We start from the raw sequence: 22,809 nt of genomic DNA, 5'->3' as shown, positions 1-22,809 counted from the left end.
CCCCATCAGCCTGGACTCATCCAGGACTTCTGCTCAGGTCCTCAACACTCAGTCACGACCTATAAATAGGGTGGCCATGTGACCTGCTGTCCAGACCGGTCACCTTGGGAGACTGACGGGGGCGCTGTGATCACCTGGCTGCACCACGGTGCGACCTGGGCGCTCCCGGGCAACCCTGAGACCTGTGGGCACCCCACCTAGGAACCATGTGATGGAGGCAGGCTGGAGGGGGCCCGCCACGTGCCTCTTGCGTGAATGAGCCCGGTTGGATCCTGTGAGTTGTTGACGCGAAGGCTGTCTCCATGGCAACAAGGTCAACGGGGACCAGCAGCCACCAGTTTCATCTTGACCGTGTTCTTGTTGACAGGAATAAAGGCCCTGTTTCTGATTTCTGGGTTCAACTGGATAAAATTTTCATTGGATTTGAGTTCTCATATCCAGACACCCACACGCTATGCCGTTTCCCCATCACATCCTCAATTCTGTTCTCCTACGGGTCCCGAGGACAACATTTCCAGAAATCTCACTTGGAGGAGTGCAGAGGCTGAGTGGGGATAGAACGGTGTGTGTGCACAGGGACGCAAGTGCTGGGTCCCCAATGAGCTTGTAGTTACTGGTTCTGGAAGTCTGGGGACATGGGGCATCATCGTCTTGGGGGGATCCACCTTGTTCCAATGGTAAACATGTGGTGAAGAAAGGCTGAGAGCCTGAGAAAGGAGCACTTCTTCTAGGTGGGAGGGGCCTGGGACCTGGAGGGTGAGGGGCAGGGAAGGGACCCTCCCAGCGGGGAGCCCATCCGGGCTGTCCAGGCCGTATAGGCACGGACTCCCCGTGCCAGGCACCTGGCCTCCCAGGCCATCTCCTAGCGGTGCAGTGACACACGAAGCTGCCTCGGCTGGGTGTTTGCCTGCTAAGCGGGCCCAGGACGAGGCACCGTAGAGTTGGCTGGATGGAGGCTCTCGGAATCTCCTCCCGGTTTGCTAAGTGGCGCCGTTGCTGAGGCAGCGAATTCTTTGCGTCCTAGTAAGAATGTGAATGTGCTCGGAGCTCTGGTTGTCTAGTGATGTCGAAAGCTCAGCTGGCCTTGGCTGGGAGAGAAGCTCCAGCAGTCGTCCTACATCTGGGGAGCCACGTGGGCTCTGGAATCTTCTTCTCTCCTGTTCAGGCTTAAAGGCAGACCATCTCCCCAGGCCCCACTCAGCAGCAGAGACGGCAGGAGGGACCTCTCTCTGAGCAGCCCCTCCAGGCCCCTGGCAGTGGGGGCAGGGGGCCCCGTGGGGTTCTGGACAGTTGCCATCTTGCTTCTTTTGAGCCTCTGGGCTTGTAAGGATCCTGGAATCAGACGCCTCCTCCTTGGGTTTGGAGGTGGTACCTACATGCTGGGAGGCAGGGGGCACTGAGGTAGCTGCCTCTGGGCTCCTCAGTGTGTGGGCCAGAACCTTCGATATTCCAAGAGAAGCTGAAAGTCTGGAGATTTTAATTTTGGCAATGATTCGAAGTTTAACAAAACCACCCCCAGCACTGAGCAAAGACTATGTCAGCTCTGGGTGGCAGTCAGGCACGGGGTGTGGGTGGGGCTTGGGTGTCCACAGTGGCCCGGGGATGCACTCCATCAGAGCACATTGAGTTAGGGGATGGTTAAGACAGAGCTGGGCATTCCGTAACAGCAGGGGCTGCGCGGTGCCCAGGCAGCCAGCGAGAGACAGGAAATCAAAAGAAGTATTTCTCTTTCAGTTTTCCTACTTGGGGGCCAGATCAGCCACATACAATTTAGCCTGAGGGAGCGCATTTGCAAAGCAAGCCAGGTCCTCTGAGCAGGGAAAGGAAGACAGCCCGAGCCGACTTGCCTCTGATGCCCACCGCCTGCTTTCCTCTGTGCCAGGGTGGGAGGTTCCAGGAAGGTGTGCTGGCAGAAGCTGGGGACGTAAGGGGCCCACTCTGCCTGCTCCCCGTGCCAGCAGCTCCTAACCACAGGGACAAGCAAAACGGGCAGGAAAATCTTCTCTGGGCCCTTCTGTACTGTCTTCACCTCCCCCAGTGACTCCACATCCTGCGGACCAAGGCAGGGAGCAGGGCGGAACCTTCCGGCTCTCACAGGTTCCAGCCGCTGACGAGTGCCTCTGCTCTTAGGGGCAATGCTGCCGCCCTGGGCCCTGGGCCTGCCATGAGGACGCAGATATGCTCCTCTTCATGGTACACAGTGTTTCTCACGAGTTCAAGTCAGTAATGTCTGCAAGACCCCATTATGTGCCTGGCTCTAACACGAAACTTTTAGCCCAAGGAAACTTCTAGGGTAGCATATCTTAACCCAGAGTCTATGGAAAGACTTCACGGGGCCAATTACACACCCGACTCCTGGTGAATGCTCGAGATCGGTTCTGCCTCCAGTGCCTGCTTCCCTCCCACGTGGATCAGAATACCATCTGATGCTCAAAGAGGCCTGTGGCCCCAGAAGGGTGCTGACCCTGATCTCCACGACAGGGCTTGTGGTGAGCCTCTTGCCTGAGCTTGATTTAGGCTGGGATCCCTCAAAAAGCATGAGAATCTTATCCAGACCTGTGGAATCAGAAAGCCTTAGGGGCTGGGTGGCTGGTGGGCCAGGGGCCTGCCTTTGATCAATCTGCCCAGGCCATTTCAATGTCGACCACGGCTCCTGGCACTGAGCCAACATCTCTGCCCAGGCTTTGTGGGCCTCGGAGCGCTGGGTGGGGAACCACAGCTGCTCTGGCTCCCCTGAGCCCCAGTGGGGGGCTGCCCGGCCATGCCCAAGCTCGTTCCTGACTCCAGGTCCCTTGCTCCTGTCCCGAGTGTAACTTCAGAGAAGAGGACACTGGAAAGTGCTTCCAAGTGAACATTTCTCACCAGAAAGAAACCCTCTAACCCGTTCTTACAGCAGAGTCCCTTTCGCCTGGCTGTCCCCCCTCCCCCACCCATCTTCGTGCCCCTGCCTGTAGCCACGTGGGGGCAGCGCCTCTGTGACTGCTTTGCTAACTGCCTCTTACCACCCACACACTCTGGCCAAGACTTGGGAGATGCCTTCCTTGTCACGCTGGCACTGCCAGCCCCTTGGTCTTGCACCAGCCGGCTGATGTCTGATCAGGATAGACTGAGTCAGAGAGGAAAGGCTGTAATGTGCCTCTCCCTGGGGCCCTCTTCTGCTTGTTCCAGCCCCAACCCCAGCCCAGGGCTCCAGAATCACACAGCAGGCCCCTGACGGCCTCCCACCACAACCCAGACCCCAGATTCACAGGCAGGGGTAGCGCAGTGCCTCACGTCCCCCAGGCACGAGCCAAGGAGAGAGCCTGGCTCCTGCGGAGGGCTCACACCGCTGAGCTGCTCTGCTGCTCTTGGCCACCAGGTGGCGCTAATGGACCAGGAACGGGTTCCGTGCGGGGCCGGAAAGGAAAGCCTTTGTTGATTCTACTTCTTGATATTCTATAATCACCAGGATTACAATCTAAGCAAAAAAGCAAAACAAATAAACACCGCCCCTCTTACTGGATCTTTGGTCTTTGTCTGGAAAATTATGAGAAAACAACAGATGTATTGACTATACGAGCAAGCCTTGGGTGCTGCAGGGGCTGGGTGGCTCAGACAGGTGGAGAAAGGGGTGGGGGCTCTGGACACTGAGGGTTCCATTGGCTTCAAATGGGGGTGGCTGAGGAGCTCCTGGGAGACGAGGGTGCCTGCTGATGAGCTGGCTCCCCTCCAGCCTCTCTGCCACATCAGCTACTTCCAGCAATGTGAAGTTCCCTGTCTCCAGGCACCCTGGCCTCACTGCACACGTGTGGGTGCAGGCCCTGGAGCTACACAGGCTCCCCAGCCAGCCCTCCTCTTTTCTCACCCACAGGTCTCGGGACCCTGGGAAGGCAGTCTGAGTAGAGCCAAGCCCAGAGGGGGCTGGTGGAGCCGCCTGATGATCTCTGGTACCATGGAGGTCTGCAGGATGGCCCGGCCTCGCTCGGCGATGCAGGGCCACCTGGCCAGTCCCTGGGCAGGACAGCTGGGGGAAGGGCTGTGAGCACAGCTTCAAATTCATGCCCTCATCCCTCACTCTGGATGGCATCACCTCATCTCCTGCTAGCTGGGAAGTGGCTGGCATGCCTGTCCCCTCCCAGGCTGCCAAGGAAAGGGGCCAGGCAGAAAGCCACAGATGCTCAGAGGAGGGGATCCCTCCAAGGGCCCTATCTGACTTCCTGCAGGCTCAAGTAAAGCCAAGAGTGGAAGGTCCAGGGCACAGTGGTTCAGAGCCACTGTGGCTCCAGGCAGCCAAGGAACACTAACCACGTTTTCCACCAGGCCAGCAGGACTGCAGCACAGGGCTCCCTGGCATTCTTCTCCACTCAAAGTTGACCCGGGGCCGGCAGAACCCCACCTGCCCTGTCCCTTGCTCACACACTATGGCGGTTGGCTGGTCCAAAGCTGGTACTCTCAGACCAGTTGCACTGGAACAGACCCCAGAATTTCCAGGATGAGATTTACTGAGCTGTAGGTCACATTCACTAGAATTCTATAAACTCCAATGCTCAGATGGGGCCTAAGGCAATCATTCTCAGGCCTTGACCTAAGACAAGTGATTCTCAGTTGAGACCCCACAGGGACACCCCAGGCTGAGCTCAGCTCCACTCAGCTCTGAACGACTTACACGCAGAACCCTATTCCACAAAGTATGTTAGGATGGTAGTGCTTAGCATGAAACTACACTTCCCAGACTCCTTTGCAACCAAGGGTAACCATATGACCAAATTCTGCCCCATGACATAGGAGTGGAACTATTGTGTACAACCTCTGGGCTCTGTTCTTGGAAAGAAGAAGCCTGCCCTCCACATTGTCTTCCCTGCTTCCCACTGGTTGGCATGCAGTTGCAATGGTAGGAGCTAGAGCAGCCATTTTGGACCACAAAAAAGAGAGCAGTGCCCTAGGGATGGCAGAGCAAAGAGCTGCAAGGAGCCCAGGTGGCTGATCCCTGACACTGTGGGGCTGCCATGTCAGCCTTGAACTACTATGCGAGCATGAAATATCCTTCTCTTTTATTAAAGCCACTGTTCTTTTGGTCTTTGTCACAGCAGCACCCATATTCTAACTGCCAAGGAAGGGACTGCAAAAGATAGGAAGCATCTTTGGAAACACGCTGGGAATTCCTACCAGATATCTTAATTTTTCCCTGTCTTCTTTTTTTTTTTTTTTTAGTTTTGTAAGAGGCATCCCTCAGATGGCAGATTGAAGGGAGGTCCCTGTGAGACCAAGTGGTCTCAACATAGGGTTCTCAGAATCAATTCGGCTTAGAAGCCAGCCTTTGGGAGATTCCCCAGGCTCAGAAACAAGGAGTCCCCCATCGTGCAACAGGTGAGGCGAAGGCTGTGGATCCGAGTTTCCTTCACCACCGATAAGCACAACATTTTGATTAAACCACTGACAACTCTGCTGTAGGGCAGAGAAATTTGGAAACATCAGGAAATCAAACTGTGAAGTCTTTGAAGGAATGTGATTTATGTGAAAACGTGATGAAGCTAATGTGTTTGGCTCCAGCATTGGGTGGCACGCCTGATTTTGGAACCAAATCTGATGCCTTCTTGGCTCCCCGCACACCTCTGCTCTCCCTGAACACGGTTGGCTGGTGCCCTGTGTGTGCGCCAGGACTCATTGCACCAAAGCTCCCACTGGAGCCTGACTTCCAGGCTGCGCGCCTCTAACCAGGGCCACGCACACACGTGCACACTCAGTACCTGCGTGCTCTCCGCCCCCAGACACACCAGTGAGCCAAGTGTTACTAGATTTATGGGGAGTTTGTTGGAGTTTTACATAATTTTCTCAATGCACTGCAGACTTTTGAGCAGGCATTCACAGTTTCCTCCAGGTGAGCCTCAGAGGCTGACTCAGGTCTGGATGACACCCCCAAGAGTTCCTGGAGCTTAATCCCCTTGCCCCTAGGGAGGTGGCATTCCTGTCTGACACGGGGAGGCTCCTGCATGGAGAGGTAGAGGCGAGGAGGAGAGAAAAAGGGAGCAGACAGAATACAAGAATGAGGACAGTGGCCATGGGGTGGCTTCCAGGAGAAGGGCCCTCTGGGTGCGCTTACGCGGCATCTGGGAGGACACAGGCCTGAGGCTCTGACCACGGTGGCTACCATGAAAGGCATCTTTGCCTCCGGGCTAACCTCTGGCTTCCATGGTCTCCAGAAGCTCCTCAGGAATGGGATGAGGTCGTGGCCCTGCGCTTCGGAGCCAGGTCTGTAGGCCCAGGAGCTGCGCTGGGCCTGCAGGAGCTGCCTGGGTGCTATGATCTTGGTGCAGAGACTCTGGACTTGCTCTTTCACCTTACGGAAGGGGGCTGGGGTGCAGAGGGTGAGCGACTGGCCTGAGGTCACACAGAAATACGAGTCTTGCCCATTTAGACCCCACCTCGGCACTGAATTGGAAGGGGTGGGCAGGCCAGTCTGAGACCAGGACCCCTGGCGCCACTGCCCTGGCTCCCCAGGCCCCTAGGGTGGCCGTGGAGGGGACCACCAAGCAGCCCTGGCTCCCAGGGCCTGGACACTGGGGGCCTTTGTCAATTACTCAGGTCCCTGTGGGGTGTGGACCAAAGCTGGGCCCAGACGCTTTCCATTCAACCATCCTACAAATGTGTATGTGCCCAGCACTGTACAGGGCCCCAAGGAATGGCGGGGCACAGGCAAGATTCCTGGGGATTAGCTGCAATGTCTTCCAAGTTTCTGGGTGCTCTGCAGAGTACTGCAGAGGGTAGGGGGCCCCCTCTGGTGAAGCATGGGAGGCGAATTTTGGTCCGATGTCTCCCTGCAGGTTCTGGGAAGCTGGGCGGGGTGGGGGGGCAGTGTGAAGCCCATAGTGGGGCAGGGCCTGCAGAAGAGCTGAGGTGTCTGCTGAGGGCAGAGGGATGAGGTGGGGTAAGCAGATGAGGACAGGGGAGAGCGATCCACCCTGGGGACACTGGGAGGTTTAAACCAGATGGGCGTGTCATACCCGCAGTGAAGGAGGATTCCACGGGACACAGCCTGAGCCTGGAACCCCATCCCCCCCACCCCGGGCCTCCTGGTTCTAGATTCCTGGCAGCAGGAGCAGTGAGGCCAAGATCACTGGTGCTCCCCGCCAGCACCTGGCTCAAGAAGATGGCTCAGTCTCAGGCCTAGCCCCTGGGCGGCCAGGCCATTGGCCTACTGGGGGTCTCCCTCCCCATCCAGACCCCTCTTTCCTTCCTGTCCCTAAGCCCAACCTTGAGAATGGGTGGTAATCCCCCATCTGAGCACCGAGGGACTCTCAGGATGAGCTGGTCACTGTGGGTACCATCAGGCCTCAGCTTGGATACTACCAGTGAGAGGACACTTATGGTCCCTCAGGAAAGGACATTTTAGCTGCTGTCTGTATATGGTGCCCATTGGCTTTTTCCCTGCAGCTCCGCTTCCAAGGGCGGCATGGGCTCTGAGGGGCCCGGGGACTCCTCTGAGGTTCTATATGATGACGCGTCTTTGCACTGAGCCTCAGCGATCAATGTTCTGGAACCCTGGGCCCTGCGCACTGGATGGGTCTTCTCGGGTCTGGCAGACCTGTGTCTGTCCTTCCTGAGTCCAGGCGGCAGGAGAGGCCACCGAGAGCCCCAGCGGCTGCCCGCGGAAACGAGGCACTAGCTGTGCCCAGCTCTCCAGACTCACTCAGCATCCTGCATTCCGCGATGTGCACCTGAGATGCTTCAGAGAGCATCTCTTTGCTGGCAAAATGAAATCCAGCTAATTCTGGTCATCTCCATTCCGCCCAGTCTGGGAGCCAGGGCTGGAGCAAGCCCCGCGTCCAGGAGCAGATGGGCTGGGGGCTGGAGGCAGGCCAGCTCTGGCCAGCCCCTCCTCTGTCTCCAGACCTCACTGTCCCCAGACTGCGACTGCCCTCCTGTCTGCGGCCCACGAGAGAGCGGTGCTGGGCTCTCTTGGCTCCGCTCCTCACTGACATGGCCTCGTGCTTCTGAACCTCAGTGTTGTCATCTGCAACATGGGCCTGCGGTTCCTGATGTTCTGTGCCCTGGCTACCATGTAGGGTGCTCAGAGGATCAAGTGAGAGCACGGTGGGAGTGACCCTTAGAAAAGCTACAGTCACTATTGTCCGAGTAGGATGGCCACAGAGGACCTCTGACCCACCAGCATGGTGCTGGCCTGGCCTCCGGCGCGGGACCCCGGGTTGGGTGGGCCAGGACTACTCACACATGGGTTTCAGCTGCCCGATGAGCTCTTCTTTCGTCCATTTCGCCCACTCCTTCTTGTCGGTGTTGATGGAGCAGAGGATGGGGCCGCATGGCTTACCGCAGTCCTCGATGGCCGGGACGTTCAGATAGTGCACCAGGACGATGTCGGGGTTCTGCAGGGAGAGTACAGAGACTGGCAGCATGAGGGAGGCATGGAGCCCACCCAAGGGGACCTCCCAGCAGGTGCAGACAGGCTGGGCGTCCCTACACCAAGCTTTCTCAACCTTGGCACTGCTGGCATCCGGAACCAGATCATTCTCTGGTTCTGGGGCTGCCCTGGGCACTGGCTTCTGCCCACAGGATGCTAGTAAACCCTGCCCCCTCCCCAGTTGTGACAACTAGAAGTGTCTCCAGCCATCACCCATTGTCCCCGAGGGACAAAATCACCCCCAACTGAGAACCACATGGGCTGATGTGTGTGTAACCAAGGACCACACAGGAGGCTGGACATATTGCTAGTCTGACATCCAGGACTTCATGCCAACAGCTGCCCAGGAGCTCTGGCCCTGCTCCATGCAGTCCCTCATCACAGCTCGCTGGACGTCTCCCACGCAGACGTCATCACCTCCTTCCTCCCCGGGGGAAATGGAGTTCCCAGAGTTTAAGGCACCCCACTTCTAAGGGCTGGACATCCCTCCGTCCATCAGCCTGTGGGCTTCTCCCTGGACAAACAGCCCCATTAGTGTGTCACTTCGAGCAACACCCGAGAGGAAGCTATCGCTCAGAGCCTCTGGACACTCCTCCTGGGAAGCCTTTAGAACAGGAAGAACTGTGTGAAGACCTCATTTTGTCCCCAGATGGTTCTATGGAAATGGGTTCTCATGGGATTCTTCCCATGAGAATCACTTCAAAACGCCCTCTGAGACTTTCTGCCCACCACCAACTCTGATAGCGACCTACCAAGAGGATCTGGTGGGACAGCAGCTTCCCTGCCAAGACCACGGGCCTTCCATGGCTTTCTGTGGCCCTCCAGAACGCAAGACCATTTGCTTGGCCACATCAGGCCTGACAAGTTTGTTAAAAAAAATAAAACAAGACTCCCCCCGCCCAAACCCAATCATAACACTTTAGAGTGCATCTGGGTAAATCCAGAAACACCTACCCCAATCAGAAAGGACTGCTTAAACCATAGGGAAACCTATGGCAATATATTAACCTGCCCCAGGGAGCTGGGGTGCGACCAGTTAGAAGGCTCCACCCCAGGCTTTTCCCCAGACCTGCGTCCTCTGCTTTTTCTGAGTGATATCCGCTGGCAAGTCCTGGGAGGGCGCGAGGACCCCCCGCACGGAGGAGGCTGGGCCTATAGTTGCCTTTTGGGATATGGTCAGAGCAAGAGTAATAAATGACTATGTGACTCAATCAATGCATTCATAAATAAAGACCCAAGACTACGCCATGACCAGTGCAAGAAAGTAGACTGGCATAATTTAAAAAGATTTTCAATAAGGGTTGAAACACAGAGTTTTTTTTTCTTGCCAACGCTCAGTTAACCAGGAAATTAAATCAACGCGAACAGGAGCCTTCTCGTTAATGGCAGCTTTTCTGGATTGCGGTAATCACGCTCCTTAATAATACTGATAATCCCTGACATCGGCACAATACTTTATTCTTCTCGGAGCACTTTCCAGCCATTATCTCCGGTGGCGCCCGTGCTAGGTGGGGAGGCCGGCCGGGCTGGGCCGGGCAGGGCTGCGCGGGGCGCCCTCCGTCTAGAACCGGCAGACTGCGGCAAAGCCATGTGGCGGGGGACAGAGCCTGGGCTGGAAGCCAGGGTTCGGACTCCAAATTCAGGGCCTGCCAAGACATCTGGTGGCCTCTTTTTTGCTTGGTCTAAGTGCTTTCCCATCTCACATTTCACTTTATCCTTATAATACGCCCAAGAGGCAGGTGGGTTGGGTAGATATGTTATACTCAACGTGTGGATGGGGGAGCCAAGGAGAAATGGGGTGATAACACCCAAGTCCCTGCCCTATGTTCTTCCTACAGACACACTGGCCTCCCCAGGTTTGAGTCTGGGCCGGGGGCTCCTGCCTGAGCCAGTGCCTGGCCAGGCGGCAGCACCAGCCGCTGAGCAAGATGAGGAAGGATCAAAGGGCTGCAGGCCCCCCCAGGCCCCCTGGGAGCTTCCTCTGATTCCAGCCCCAGCCCCAGAGAAGGAGCCAGGCCCTGCCCTGCGGTAGGAAGCCAGGATGCCAGCCGCCTGGGAGATGAGAGGGCTGCAGCTTTCTGCCCCATGGCCCCACTGAGCTCAGCCTGGGTGCTTGGGGAGGCTGTGGGGGGCCGAGGCGGTGGGAGGGCAGGCGGGATTTTGGGGAGCAAAGGGCCACATTCACCATGCACCCACAGTTTCAGGAAGCTCTGTCCCTTCTTCAGGGCCTAGCTGCATTTCTGCATAACCAGCTTCCATCTATTCTCTGAGGACAGGCACAAGGATTGCCTCCTCCTCCAGGAAGTGTTCCCTGATACCTGGCCCTCCATACATCCACCATAGCAGGATGGAGGTTTGTGTCTTCACAGTCGGTGGCCCTCCGCCTCCTTGAACTCCTCAACCACAGGGACAGTGTCTGGCAGTGACCACTGCTCATTTCGTGTTTATAGAATTGAATTAGGCTGTCTCAGGACTCCCATCCTCGGGCTTCCCAGGCTTGTGTTCCACCGACACCTGTCTTCAGTTTTCTGGGTCTACGAAGGGCAGAGAAGTCTTTCCGAAAACGTGTTCCTAGGAGGTTAAGAGGCAAGGCTAGTCCTTAACCTTTTCTGGGTCAAAGGCTTCTTTGAGAATTTGATGAATGTGGTGGGTATTCCACGCCCAGCTTCGAATACTACCCAAGGCACAGTGACACTGCATTTCAGGGGTTCACAGATCCAGTGGTCTGTGCACCCCACATCTGTAACTACTGACTTAGGGATTCTCGATCCACCACTGTTCGTGTTGAATCCGGGAATATGCCCAACGTGGAGGCTTCGCTCTGGGCCTGTGCTGCTCGGTGGCCTTGATACAGCTGGGGAGAAGGTGCCAGCCCCTGAAGGGTCAAGGAGCTCAGCTTGGGGTCCAGAGCTGCAGGAGCAGACAGCATCATGGTCTGTGTCTTCAGCACACACTCCCTCCGAGGGTCTGGGGATCCCGTGGCTGAAACTCCTGAGCTGAATTTCAAGCAACGACTACCTGGCTGGGGCTGGTTTTAAGACACAGAGTGATTGAAGTATTTTTGGAAATTTGGGGCACACATCACTTCTTGACAACGTGGCGATTTTATTCATTAGTTGTACATTTTATTGGGTGTTTTTGGCAGAAAAATATATTAGCCAGAGAGTCCCAATGCATCAGCTTCGTGGAGCGCTCATAACGGTGTCAGATCCTGGCTGAAGGCTGCTCTGCTGGCTGCACACAGTGGGCTGGAGAGGTGCTCGCCTGTGCCCAGCTCGGGGGGACACGGTTGAGGACGCACCCCTGCAGACCCACTGGGACTCCAGATTCTGGATGGTTGTGGAGCCAGCTTGCCTTTGCCTTCCCTGGGCTGCTTGCATGTTTCTCTGGGGTTTACGACCCAGGTCTGGTCTAACAGGGCCTGGGGAAGGGAGCCCTATGGGGGTGGGCTGTGGCTGAGGATAAGTAAGAGTCTCAGAGACGTTCTAGAAACTTTTGGAAAGCGCAACGGACTAGGTGATCCCATCCCTTCCTTCTGATGCTTTGAGCTCCTCGTGTGCAGGTGGAAACAGCCCCCACAGGGCTCCTGAGAGGTGTGAAGTCCCATCTGGTCTGGAAGAAGTCCTGCTCTTCTAACTCCCACGCACCACAAGACCAGACCCCAAACCAGACCAAACTCTGACATTTTTCCGACAGAATGACCAGAGTGAAGCTAGCAGGCAGTTTAGCCACTTAAAACACACTCCCTCTCTGTGGCAGCCCCTCTGTCCTGATTTTCCTCTGAGAGCACGGAGACGCCCCTTCCTCTACACCTCCCAGCGGGGTCCTTGTCCCTCTCCTTTCTTAGTGACCTCATGCAGCTTGGTGGCCTTACAACCATCGTATGGCGAGGATTCCAGCTTTCTCTCCCCAGCCCCACCTCTCTGCTTGGCTCAGGCTCACCTGTCCCACTGCCCGTTGACTGCCCTTGTTGGGGCTTCCAAAGGACCCCTAGCTCGCAGGGCTGAGCCCGATGTCCTCATGGCCAACTCGGCCCACCCAGGCTCTGCCCTCCCCCAGCTGTGCACGTCCTTCTTTCTTCTCACTCCTTCTCCCTCCACAGCCAGTCCGAGCAAGCTCTGTTATTCCTCCCGCCCACTCTGCGCGTCTTGCTCCCCAGGCCCTCACCCCTGCTGCATTGACCGTCTGAGGGTCTCCTCACTTCTGCTCTGGACTCCCTCCCCACCCACTGTTTCAGGCCAGCAGCCATGATTTGTGATTCGGGCCAGCCTCCCTGGCCCTGTGAAGGAAGCTCACATTCCTGACATGGTTACAGGACGACCGTCTGTTTCTCTCTGGAGCCACTCCTGGCCTCACACTCCCCTTGGCCCACCTGCCCAGACATTACCATTTCCCAGACTGCCTGTTCTCTCCTGAGCCCTTCTCCAGCTGGCGTGCTCCGTTCCACACGTCCTGCAAATCTCACCACCACCTCTGCATGGACACCTTACTCTGAGACCCCATGGAACGGGTGCCCCCACTCCTGCTGTCCCGGCACCCTTCACCACTTCCTGTTTGGCTCTCACCCCCATTTCTCAGGTCTGAGCAACTACTGCTTGGGCTGTTTTCCCACCCGATGTATGAGCTCTGCTGGCCAGGCTCCTTCAGTGGCTGGCTCCCCAAGCCCAGTGCCAGCACCTGCCGAGTGTCGAGGGTGTGGGACAGCTGAACGGTTCCTGGGGCACGGGCCAACGAGCCTGCCAGGCAGCCGACCTCACTGGGGGAGGCAGTCTGGGGACAGCTGTCTCCTCCCCGGTGACTCAGCATTTGGCACCCATCCAGGAGACCCCCATGTGTGTCTTCCCGAGGGACACACAGATCAAGAGTAGGAGGAGGAAGAGGAAGTGACCACCCTCTTGGAAGTAGGGCGGCAGCCCCTGGGGTGTCCCGGAGCCCTTGGCCCCTTGGTGGGAGGCTAAGCTGGCCCCTTGATCCAGTGCCACCCCAGTTTTTATCTGAAAATGTGAAGTCTGGATTTGCTGGCCAACCGAGTTCCGGGCTGGCAGGACTCTGTGGGGCAGAGATGCATGCGTAGGCGTAAGGTGGTGGAAGGGTGTGTCCTGGGGGCCAGAGTTAGTTGGTCTCCTGAGACACCTTTTCCAAATGGCGTTATTTCACCTGACCCTTGGGGACAAAGGCAGGTCTAGGGAGAATAAGCCAAGGACTTTCATGTCTAAAAGCACAGGAGGGGTTAGGAATGTTCCGGAAAGGGCATGCTTTGCCAAAGGCACACAGGCTCCTTTATGGCAGGATTTGTCAGTCTTTATGGCACCTTGCTTAGGGGGATAGCCTCATAGGTGTTGCAGTAAACAGGCTTTCCAAGCTTATTTGAACATCAGCCTGAGCCCCTATTGGGACCCTAGTGTTCTCTGGAACACAGTTTGGGACCACTGATAGAGTTCAAAGCCAAAGGAAATGACTGTCAGCAGCTACTGGAAGATAGCCTCCCATCCCCCAGTACTTTGGCTCTCCGGGGCGTCGGGGCTTCAGATGCCCAAGAACTGCCCCCTTTCCCCCGGGTACCATCTCTGGCTCGGCTCAAGGTTCACCTGGCATTTGAGCTGCTTTCACATGACGACTGAGTTTCTGGGGAATCCCTACCCTGGTTTGGTGCCCTGTCCACACAGCTCTCCCGTTCTTGGTCACCATGACCAAAGTTCTTCCCCCTACCCTGGGGTGGGGCTTCTTTTTGGAAAGACTGGAGCAGAAGGGAGGCCAGGGTGGGGGATTGTGTGTCCCTTCAATCGTCGGCTCATCCCTCCTGACCTGGGTGCCCTGGGCCACTGGGGTCCTGTGGGGAGAGGCAGGAGGGAGATGCTGGCCCAGCAGTGGGGAGAAAGCGTGACTGCCCATTTAATCTTTTTAATGACTGGTGATGGAATTTGAGAGAGGGAGACTGCTTTGGTCAAGATAGCATCCCTGCTCCCCTGTGTGGATGGCTACTATCCTGTGGGCGCTCAGTGACCGGGGCAGGCGGCAGCCAGGGCACCAGGAGCGGCACTTGTGATCCGGATTAATCAGCAACTACAGATTTCTGGACCCTTGTGCCCAGGGCGAGGGGGTGCAGCAAGCAGCCTGGGAGAGCGGCAGGAGGAGGAGGGCCGTGTCTCTCTGAGGGCGCCCACAGGCTTCCCTAGCAGAGACCCTGCCCAGGGGGAACCAGACTCACCCTCCATGGAGGACTGGACCTCAGGCCAGGGCTGGAGGCAAGAGGGAGAGGCAGAGGAGGGTAGGAGCAAGGAAAGAGGAAAACAGACCAGGAGGCACAGCAGACAAGCCCAAGCTGGTGGCAGCCACGGGTGGATGGGAGTGGCGCAGAGACTGGGAAGGGGTACTAAACCTTCTCCCAGTCCCCAGAGAGCTCCAACTTCCAACCTGGAGTCAGAGCCCCATGGCTCGTATGGCTTCCGGCTCCCAAGAGGTCCAGGGTAGGGCCCAGGGGCGGGTGCTCCGGCGTGGGCAAGGACTTGACCTGGCTGAGCCTCCGTGTCTGCCCTTTAGCATGGGGAAGGACTATGACTGCCTTTGACCTGGCTGGGAGAGAGGCGAGGCCATAAGGAGCTCAGTGTGGGCCTGACCCATGGCCAGTGATCACAAGCAAGGCCCCCGACACTGCTGATTTGAATGGGGGTTCAGTAATCTGCTGCGGGTTCATGAGGGAGGTGGGGGGACACTGCAGTCCACAGGGCGGAGCTGAGCCTGTGCCTGCTGCATGCAGAGCCCAGCCCCAGGTGTGTAACAGGCTCAGGAATGGACCGGAGGTGCAGCAGTGAGCTCTCCACCAGAGGCCCCCCTTGGGGCCCCGAGTTGCCCAGAGGCAGAACCTCGGGGGTGTCGTGTCCTCCTCCTGGCCACTGCTGGATTTGGTCCACTGCTGGGTGCCAGGGGGTCCCCCCAGCTCCATGGGAAGGAGGCCCAGAGCCAGCACCCCCTTCTGTGGAGGAGCAGGACAGCAGCGCAAGAAGTGGTTAAAAATGCAAAAAGCTGTTGGTTTTGATAAAGAAAAATGCAGCTGCAACATCTGTTTGACTCTTGTTTGCAGCTTCATCAACGCTAAGTGGTCGATAAATCAGAGTGGCATGGCGTTCCGTTTCTTCTGTGGCTCAGTCATTAATCTCGTGCCAGTTCTCATGAAAAATGGAGGAGAGAGGCTGTGTGATAGTGAAAATGTATACATTACCCAGAAAGTCATAATAGCGTGTCATAGTGCCACACACCTCCCCACTTGCCGCTGGGGTGCGGGGGTGGGCCCGCGCACGGCCGGCCCGGGGAGGGGACAGAGTAACTCAGCACCGAGCGCACCACAAGCCCATTCTATTATTGCCTCTGTCATGTGAGCACCATTTACGCAGATCCCGAAAGCCCCACAAGCCTGATCGTAAGAGGCAGAGCCTTCCTCTTCCTGGGTGCTTCATAAGCGGGGCAGATGCCCATAAAACAGGAGTGCGAAGCCGGCAGGAAGAAGGGCAGGATTTATTAGGGAATGAATACGTGATGCCGCCAGGCAGCTCGGGGCTGTGGGTGTCCCCACGCTGCAAGGCAGAGAAAAATCCTCTCGCCTGTGCTCCAGCTGCCCGGGGCAGCCTGGCATCTCTCCTCGGCTCTGCATAAAGCCATGTCCCCAGTGGAAGCGAGGCTAGTCATGGGGCCCTGGGCAGGCTCCCGTTCTCTCCCCTCTGTTCTCCACTGAGGGCTGCCAGCAGGCAGGCTGAGGGTCGTGCTGGCTGGAGGACACACGAGAACTGTGCTCCCTGCGGAGGGTGGGCCCAGCTGCCTAGGTCTCCTGCGGGCTGCTACCCCCATTCCAGTTCTCTCTTCCCTATTGCAGAGAACTCCCATGTACAGGATTGCCACACTGCACATCCTCTCTGCTCCTCGGGGCGGGGGAGGGGGGCAGGAACGTGCCTGTAGCCCCAGCACATACCTCCCTGTGGGCACCTCTATTTGCAAAGATCGCTTTCTGAGTGTCAGCTGCGTTCAGGACCCCACCGTCAAGCCCCACTGGCAATCCCTCCCTTAGTCCCTTCAACAACCCATGGACACAGGTGCTATTGTTACGCCTTCCAGGGATGGAGAGTCTCAGTGCTCAGGAAGCTGTAACTCAACCCAGCCCCACAGCTCCCCTCCGCCTGGCCCCTGGGGCTCCAAGGGGACTGTGCGTCCAGCCTCAGTGCCCCGGGCAGCAGCTACCCGGTTAGCATCTGTGCCAGGGCACAGACAAGTCCAGGGAGCCTGGCCGGGTCAGGCAGGGCACTGGGAGCTGATGGGAATAGGGGTGGGGCTGGAAGTCCTGGCTTTGCGCTGGTCTGTGAGCTTCTCGGGGCAGGGCCGAGGCAGCAGAGTCCCCGTCTGCATATTAAGAGCCTCCACGGGACACCCCCTGTGCTCAGGCAGGGGTGTGAGGTGGGGCCGGGGCACAGCTAGGAGCAGAGCACTTGGCGACTGCGGGCAGACCCAGGTTCCCAAAGTAGGTGGTGGCTAAAGACCCAAAAACAGAGAAAGGAGGGAGAGGAGGAACAGAAAGAGGGGCTCTGGAGCCCAGTAATAGGTGAAACCAGCTGGCGGCGCAGTCCCTGGGAGCCAGGCCTCGCCTCTGCCCTGCGTGGCTGGGGACACACACGGCCTCCCTGCTCCCCAGCTAGGGCCCACATGGGGTCTCCTCTCCTGCTCCACATGGGGGCAGAGGCTGGCTGCCGGGGGGAGCCCCTGCGCCCCTTCCTCTGGGCTGCCCTCATTAAGCCAGTGCAGGCACCATGGGGAGTCTGGGACTGCAGCCCTTCCCCACTTTGGAGGGAGGCTGGGAGACTTAATTAGTTAATGTGGGTAAAGTGGTCTGAAGATGAAAACCCTGGGTAATTGCCGAGTGCTGCCACTGCCGTTGTTATTACACAATTACCAGAGTTTTCCAGTCGCGGGAATAGACTTAAACAATTTCCACCTGGTGCGGAATTCCGGGAGCCGTGCTGGCTGAGCCGCCGGCCCGCGCTGCCCCCTCCAGCCCGCAGGTGATGCGGAAACCCGCGCCTGGCACAGCCCCGGCCACATCCCAGACATCGGTGGTGCTGGTGGGAAGAGGAGTCACCATCCACCCCCCTGCCCCCCCACCCCGGCCCACGCATGTAAGGACTCACGGGCTTCAAGAGGCGCCAGGCAGGCCACCTGTCCTGACCTTCCGGAAGCCTCTGAGAATGTTTGACCCAAATGCCCCCTAGAAGGTCAAGCCATCCTGCATGACCACCGTCGTGGAGAATGTTTCATCACGCAGTAAGACCTTGCTGCCGAGCGCACCTGTGCGGTGGGGCGCGTGGTTAGGGTTCTGGACGCGCACACGGAAGCCCTGAGACTCACGGTGGCGTGGGGCCAGGCCTGGCCTTATTTAAAGTCGTTACAAATGATCTAAGGGAAGGAATGCCCAATAAAATCTCATTTGCAGATGACACTAAACTTTTATGGGTGGCGAAGTGCCCATAAAGTGCCCAAAGTTTGCGATCGGTCCTGAGAGGATCTCGCGGGGTTGCATTAGTGGGTGCAGAGTGACAGATGGAGCCCATTGTGGGCGAAGCGCAAGGCGATGCGCTCGGGAGGAGTAAAACAAATTGGCCGTGGAGGCGGGTGGGCCCGGTGCCCTCGGCAGACCCAGGGAGACCTCTGCGGTTCACGGATGCCAGTGTCCAAAGTCGTCGCTGGGACCAAAGGAGCAAGCCTGGTGAGCTGGGCGCACCGGGAGCTGGAGTCGAAGCAGCAAAGGCCCTTTATTACGAACCGTGATCTGGACTAGTGAGTGCGGGGGCGGGGGGGTTACGGGTGGAGGAAGGGCAGTGGTCACGGGGACACAAAGATAAGGATCTTTCTGGCCAGAAAGACAAAAGCTGAGAGGAAATGCAATGTAAATGTTTTAGGTCAGAAAGAGGAGAAGGTGAATGTGTGCTTTTTCACCAGATCCCCAAATGCTAAGAGTAAGGGTTCCCCTTGGAGCTCAGGACGGTAATTTTAGCACAAACAGCTCTGCACAGCGGGCAGTTAACGTATGAGACTCATTATCCCAAGGGGGACATGGGCTGAAAAGTAGAAATAGATTTTTTTAAATGGGTGATATTAGTTCCTGGCGGCTGATAACCCAAAGGCTTATGGAAGGAGGTCAGAATGTTGAGGGTCATCTCTCTCTGGGACCCAGATCCGGGGTGTACCCACTGGGTGGGATCCAGGGCTCGGCATGTCAGCCGGGGTGCTCAGCCTCTGCCTGTCATTTCCCACTTGCCGGGCACCTGCCAGGGAGGCAGGCGGCTGTCACCCTGTAGTTGGCAGAGCCTGGGCTTGAATGAGATTGTTGGTTTTTCTCGGGCTCTCACCTTGAACTCATTTCTGATTTATTAAAAGTCACAGCGAGAGTCCCTCTAGCCAGCCCTGAGGTAAGACGCCTTGGACCTTTTGCTGGGATGCAGAACTCTAGGGAAGGGGTCCTGCTCAGGGTTTGAGGCCCTGGCCCAGTGGGGACCGAGTGGGAAGCCTCGGGGCTGGCAGCATGGACACTTTGTACTCAGGTCTTGGGGGCTGCAGTCCCTACTCCTCACCTCTCTTCCCTCCCAGGAGCCACATCCATGGGCCACATGATCCCCTTCTTACCAGCCTCTGGCTGACACTTGGCCGTGGGATCCTGGAAGACTAGAAGCCAAGCCCTTGCCCTCCCCTCTCTGCCCCTTCTTCTCCCAGGACATGTGCCTCAGTCTCACGCCCAGGGCTGGTGTCTCTGCTCAGAACCGTGCCCCATTAGGCAGTGAGTCAACCCCATCAGGTGACAATGGCACCAAAGCATCATCCAGGCATCTGACATGCTCTGGAGCCTTTCCTGTCCATCTGCTCTTCACAATAGCTCTGGAGGAAGCCGAGCATGTGCCACTGTCCCCACTGGCCACATGAGCCCCCTCGGACGGAGACGTGCCACATGATCTGATCAGAACTACAGGGCTGATGGGAGGCAGAGCTGCACACGACTCTACTGCATTGGTGTTCTTGTGATAAAAGTATCCAAATATACTTCAGGGAACAAAACACCTTCTCGGACTCAGTCCAGGGAGGGAGCGTGTGACTCAGGCTGGCCAACTGGAGCCCTGTATTCTCTGGACTGTGATGACTAGCCATGAGTCCCAACCAGAGGCAATCAGAGCTAATCCCTGGACTTGGCTGGAGCCTCTAGGGGGTAGGGATGCTCTTTCCTGCTGGACCTGAGCCTGGAATGATGAAGCCTCCTGCTCCTGGAAGCCATCTCTTGCTGCCAGGGCATGGAGTCCAAGAAGGAAGCCAACATGGAGGGAGAGCTGAGGGAAGGAGACACCAAACCTCCATGTTATTGACTGGAGGCTCCTTGATCCAGTCAAGCCTGAAGCCAGCACATCTCAAGACTTTTCAGTAACTCGAACCTCCAAATTTTCTTTTATCCTGAAGCCAGTTCAAGTTGAATTTCCTGTTGCATCAACCAAACAAGAACCTTAACTCCTAAACAGATATGTCTTCCTTTTGCTAAGCCACTCCTCTCTCCACTCAATCGTTCAGACTGTCCTCTGGTTCTGATAGCAACAGCAGTCACTGTGATTGCTGAGAGCTACCATTTATCCAGCACTTGTGTGCTCCAGTGCTGGGTGCCAAGTGCCTCACAGGCCTTAGCTCATTTAATCCTCACCAGGACCCCACGATGTAAGGACTGCCTACCATTATCTCTAGTTCACACACAAGGAACATGAAGTGAAAAGAAGTAGGTCGCCTGCCAAAGTGCCAACTTGAACCCAGGTCTATGTGATGCTAAAGGTGATGGTGACATGTGCTCTGGTTACACCTGCTGGGGTTCGAGTCTGGGTTCTGCTACTGCCCAGCTGTGGACCTGGGCAAACCCATCTCTGTGCCTCAGTTTTCTCACCTGCAAAAAGGGGAGAATCCTGCTACCTACCCCATGAGGTAGTGAAGACGAAATGAGACAAGCATTTGAACAGTGCCTGACACATTGAAGTGGCCAGGTATCATCATGATCACCTCTCAAACCCATGTGACATCATCCCTCGGTATTGCTACAGACCACCTGTCCCCAAGGTCTTACAGAGCTTGTGTGTGGAGTGAAACCATGTTGATTCAGACATTTCTCATTTGGGAGGTGTAATTCCCTAAGACAGGAGCCCATCGAGGCAAGGTTAAGAAATTTTCTCAGACACTGAGGAAGCATCGTTAGCGCCAGTGGACACTCAAGCCCTTGGAGTGGTTTTGATGAGCTCAACACGGGTCATTCTTGTCCAATCATGAAAATAGGATCTCTGAGGCAATTCTTGGCTGTCTTCCAAGTGCTGGAAGAAAACAAAACTACATTTCTGAGAAATATTCTGTAATTTAAGTGTCCATGAATTCAGAGAGATACCCACCCTGGCCACGTCCTGTCCCATGGTGAGAACGTGTGGGGTTCTCCCTGGCCACGGGGGGCATCTGCACTCCTCAGCCAGATACAACCCAAGCCAGGTGACCTCAGGTCTTTCCAACTCTTCTCTAATAATTACTGCTCACCTCCTCACCTGGATGCCTTAGCTGCTTTAATTTGTGTATGAAAGGTCCTTAAGGATCCTGCAAATCATGGGCCTCCTGGACTCTTCTGTGTATTCCTCTCGGACCGGAGAATGACTGAGGTGGGAAGAAACTTAGGGCTTGTCCAAGCCAATTTACCCATCCCCTTCCCTTTCCAGTTGGGAACATGGAGCCAAGAGAGGCCGTGACTTCTAATGTCACCCGGCGGAGAGGGAGAGGGTGAGGTCGGGGAGCCATACCCCACTCCCCAGCCCCTGCTGGCTTCCTACTCTGGCCCCTCTTGGGGTTCAAACCACCCCAAAGCAGTGATTGCATTTGCCTTGCTTTGCAGAGAGAAACCACAGCAGGGCAGAGCTGGCGGATGTTCACCCCGTGTGGCACTTACACCAAGGCTGGCTTCCTGGCCAAGGCCCTTCTTTGCAGCCTTGACCGTTGACTAGGCTCCCGAGATCCCCGGTGGGCTGGATGGGGCCGCTGTGCTTTGCTCTCGGACCTCATGTTTTCAGTTCAGCCTCTTTCTGGTGGTAGCAGTGGGGGGGCAGGTGTTCCAAGAAGGGAGGTCTGGGCGCCTGGAAGCTGGGCCACCCTCCCTCTGCTCTGGGGAGCATGTGGGGGGCCCCTCCACTAAGTCCCGTTAAAGACATAAACCCCAAAGCTCTCCCTTGACTGACAAATGGGCCGAGCGTGGAAGCAGCAGGGAAGAGCTGTGCCCGGCCCACCGAGCACCTATAGGATTTTTATGCTCCGGCAACTGTAACGGTGAGATTCCAGCAATTGTTTTAGAGGGAATCATGATTAAATTGGGCTGTATGTTTTTTTAATGTGTTCCCCAGTTCCTCTTTAATACCTTGGTAGGACAAGATAAAGTGTAATCACTGAAGTAATTGTAGCACTCAACAGTTTATGTCTTGAAAGAGTGACTGGGGGTTAACAAAGCCACTGCAGGGTGAGGTTTGGATTAGAAATTACAGTTTTTCTTTTTGTTATTTTCTTTTTAAATCCCTCTTTATCTTCCTCCTTTCTCCGGTGGCTCCTGGAGCTGGCTGATAACCTGTAAGCCTCCTCGGGTAATAACGGAGCCTGCCATACTAATGACACAGGCAAATCCGGGGGCCGTCTCCTCTGCAGAGCGACTGCGGCAGGCCCGCCCCTTCCCTAGAGCCCGTGCCCTTGCAGGCGAGCTGACCTGTCCCCCAGACTGGCAGGGCTTGACACCCTGAACACTAACGCGGTCAAGGTCTGGCCTCTGCAGCTGCATCCCGATCCGCGGGCTGGAGCCAAGCACCGGGCTGCCCCACGCTCGCCCCTTGCAAATAGCGGAGGAGGGTGAGCCCACCGACCGACGCCTCCTCGAACCTGTCCCCCTCGCCTGGCAGATGCCAGAGGCCCTCGTGGGGGAGAGGGGGCTTTGCTGTGGCCACAGGGAAAGGATGACCTACTCCTCTTCAGATGGTGCGACAGACAGACGGGGTGTCCTCCAGCCTCCCCGGGCATCTGCAAGCTTTGTGCTTGGAGAGCAAGACCCACATCTGCTGGTGGGGGCAGAATGAAGCCACAGACTTAGGAAATTCCAGAGGGACCACATGGCCGTGGCTCTCGCCACGCTCGCTAAGGCAAGGCTGACGCCAGCAGAATGGAAGGAGGGTAGAAATTTGGGAACAGTGAGGCTTTCTCTCTGTCCCCAAGGCCAGTGCCCCAGTCTGGTCCTCATCGCCTCACCCATGCCACTGGCACTGGTCTTCTCATGGGTCCCACCTGACTCTCGGACCCATTTTCCCAAGTCCCAGCTCCAATGGCACCACCTGCTGCTGGCC

The 22,809-nt window shown here is 56.8% G+C and overlaps 1 protein-coding gene across 1 annotated transcript in view; it reads right to left on the bottom strand.

Annotated features, from left to right (window-relative positions):
- Positions 1-22,809, bottom strand: part of CAMTA1 (calmodulin binding transcription activator 1) — an 837,244-nt gene that overhangs the window by 100,240 nt on the left and 714,195 nt on the right. The window contains exon 9 of the mRNA XM_040645728.1: positions 8,207-8,360. Within this exon, the coding sequence (XP_040501662.1) occupies positions 8,207-8,360 (154 nt within the window). The remainder of the gene's footprint in view (positions 1-8,206; positions 8,361-22,809) is intronic.

The sequence above is a fragment of the Ursus maritimus genome, unplaced genomic scaffold (genome assembly GCF_017311325.1).
Source record: "Ursus maritimus isolate PB19 unplaced genomic scaffold, ASM1731132v1 scaffold_32, whole genome shotgun sequence".
NCBI lineage: Eukaryota > Metazoa > Chordata > Mammalia > Carnivora > Ursidae > Ursus > Ursus maritimus.
The sequence above is the reverse complement of the archived record's forward strand: the minus strand, read 5'-3'. Positions and strand labels throughout refer to the sequence as shown.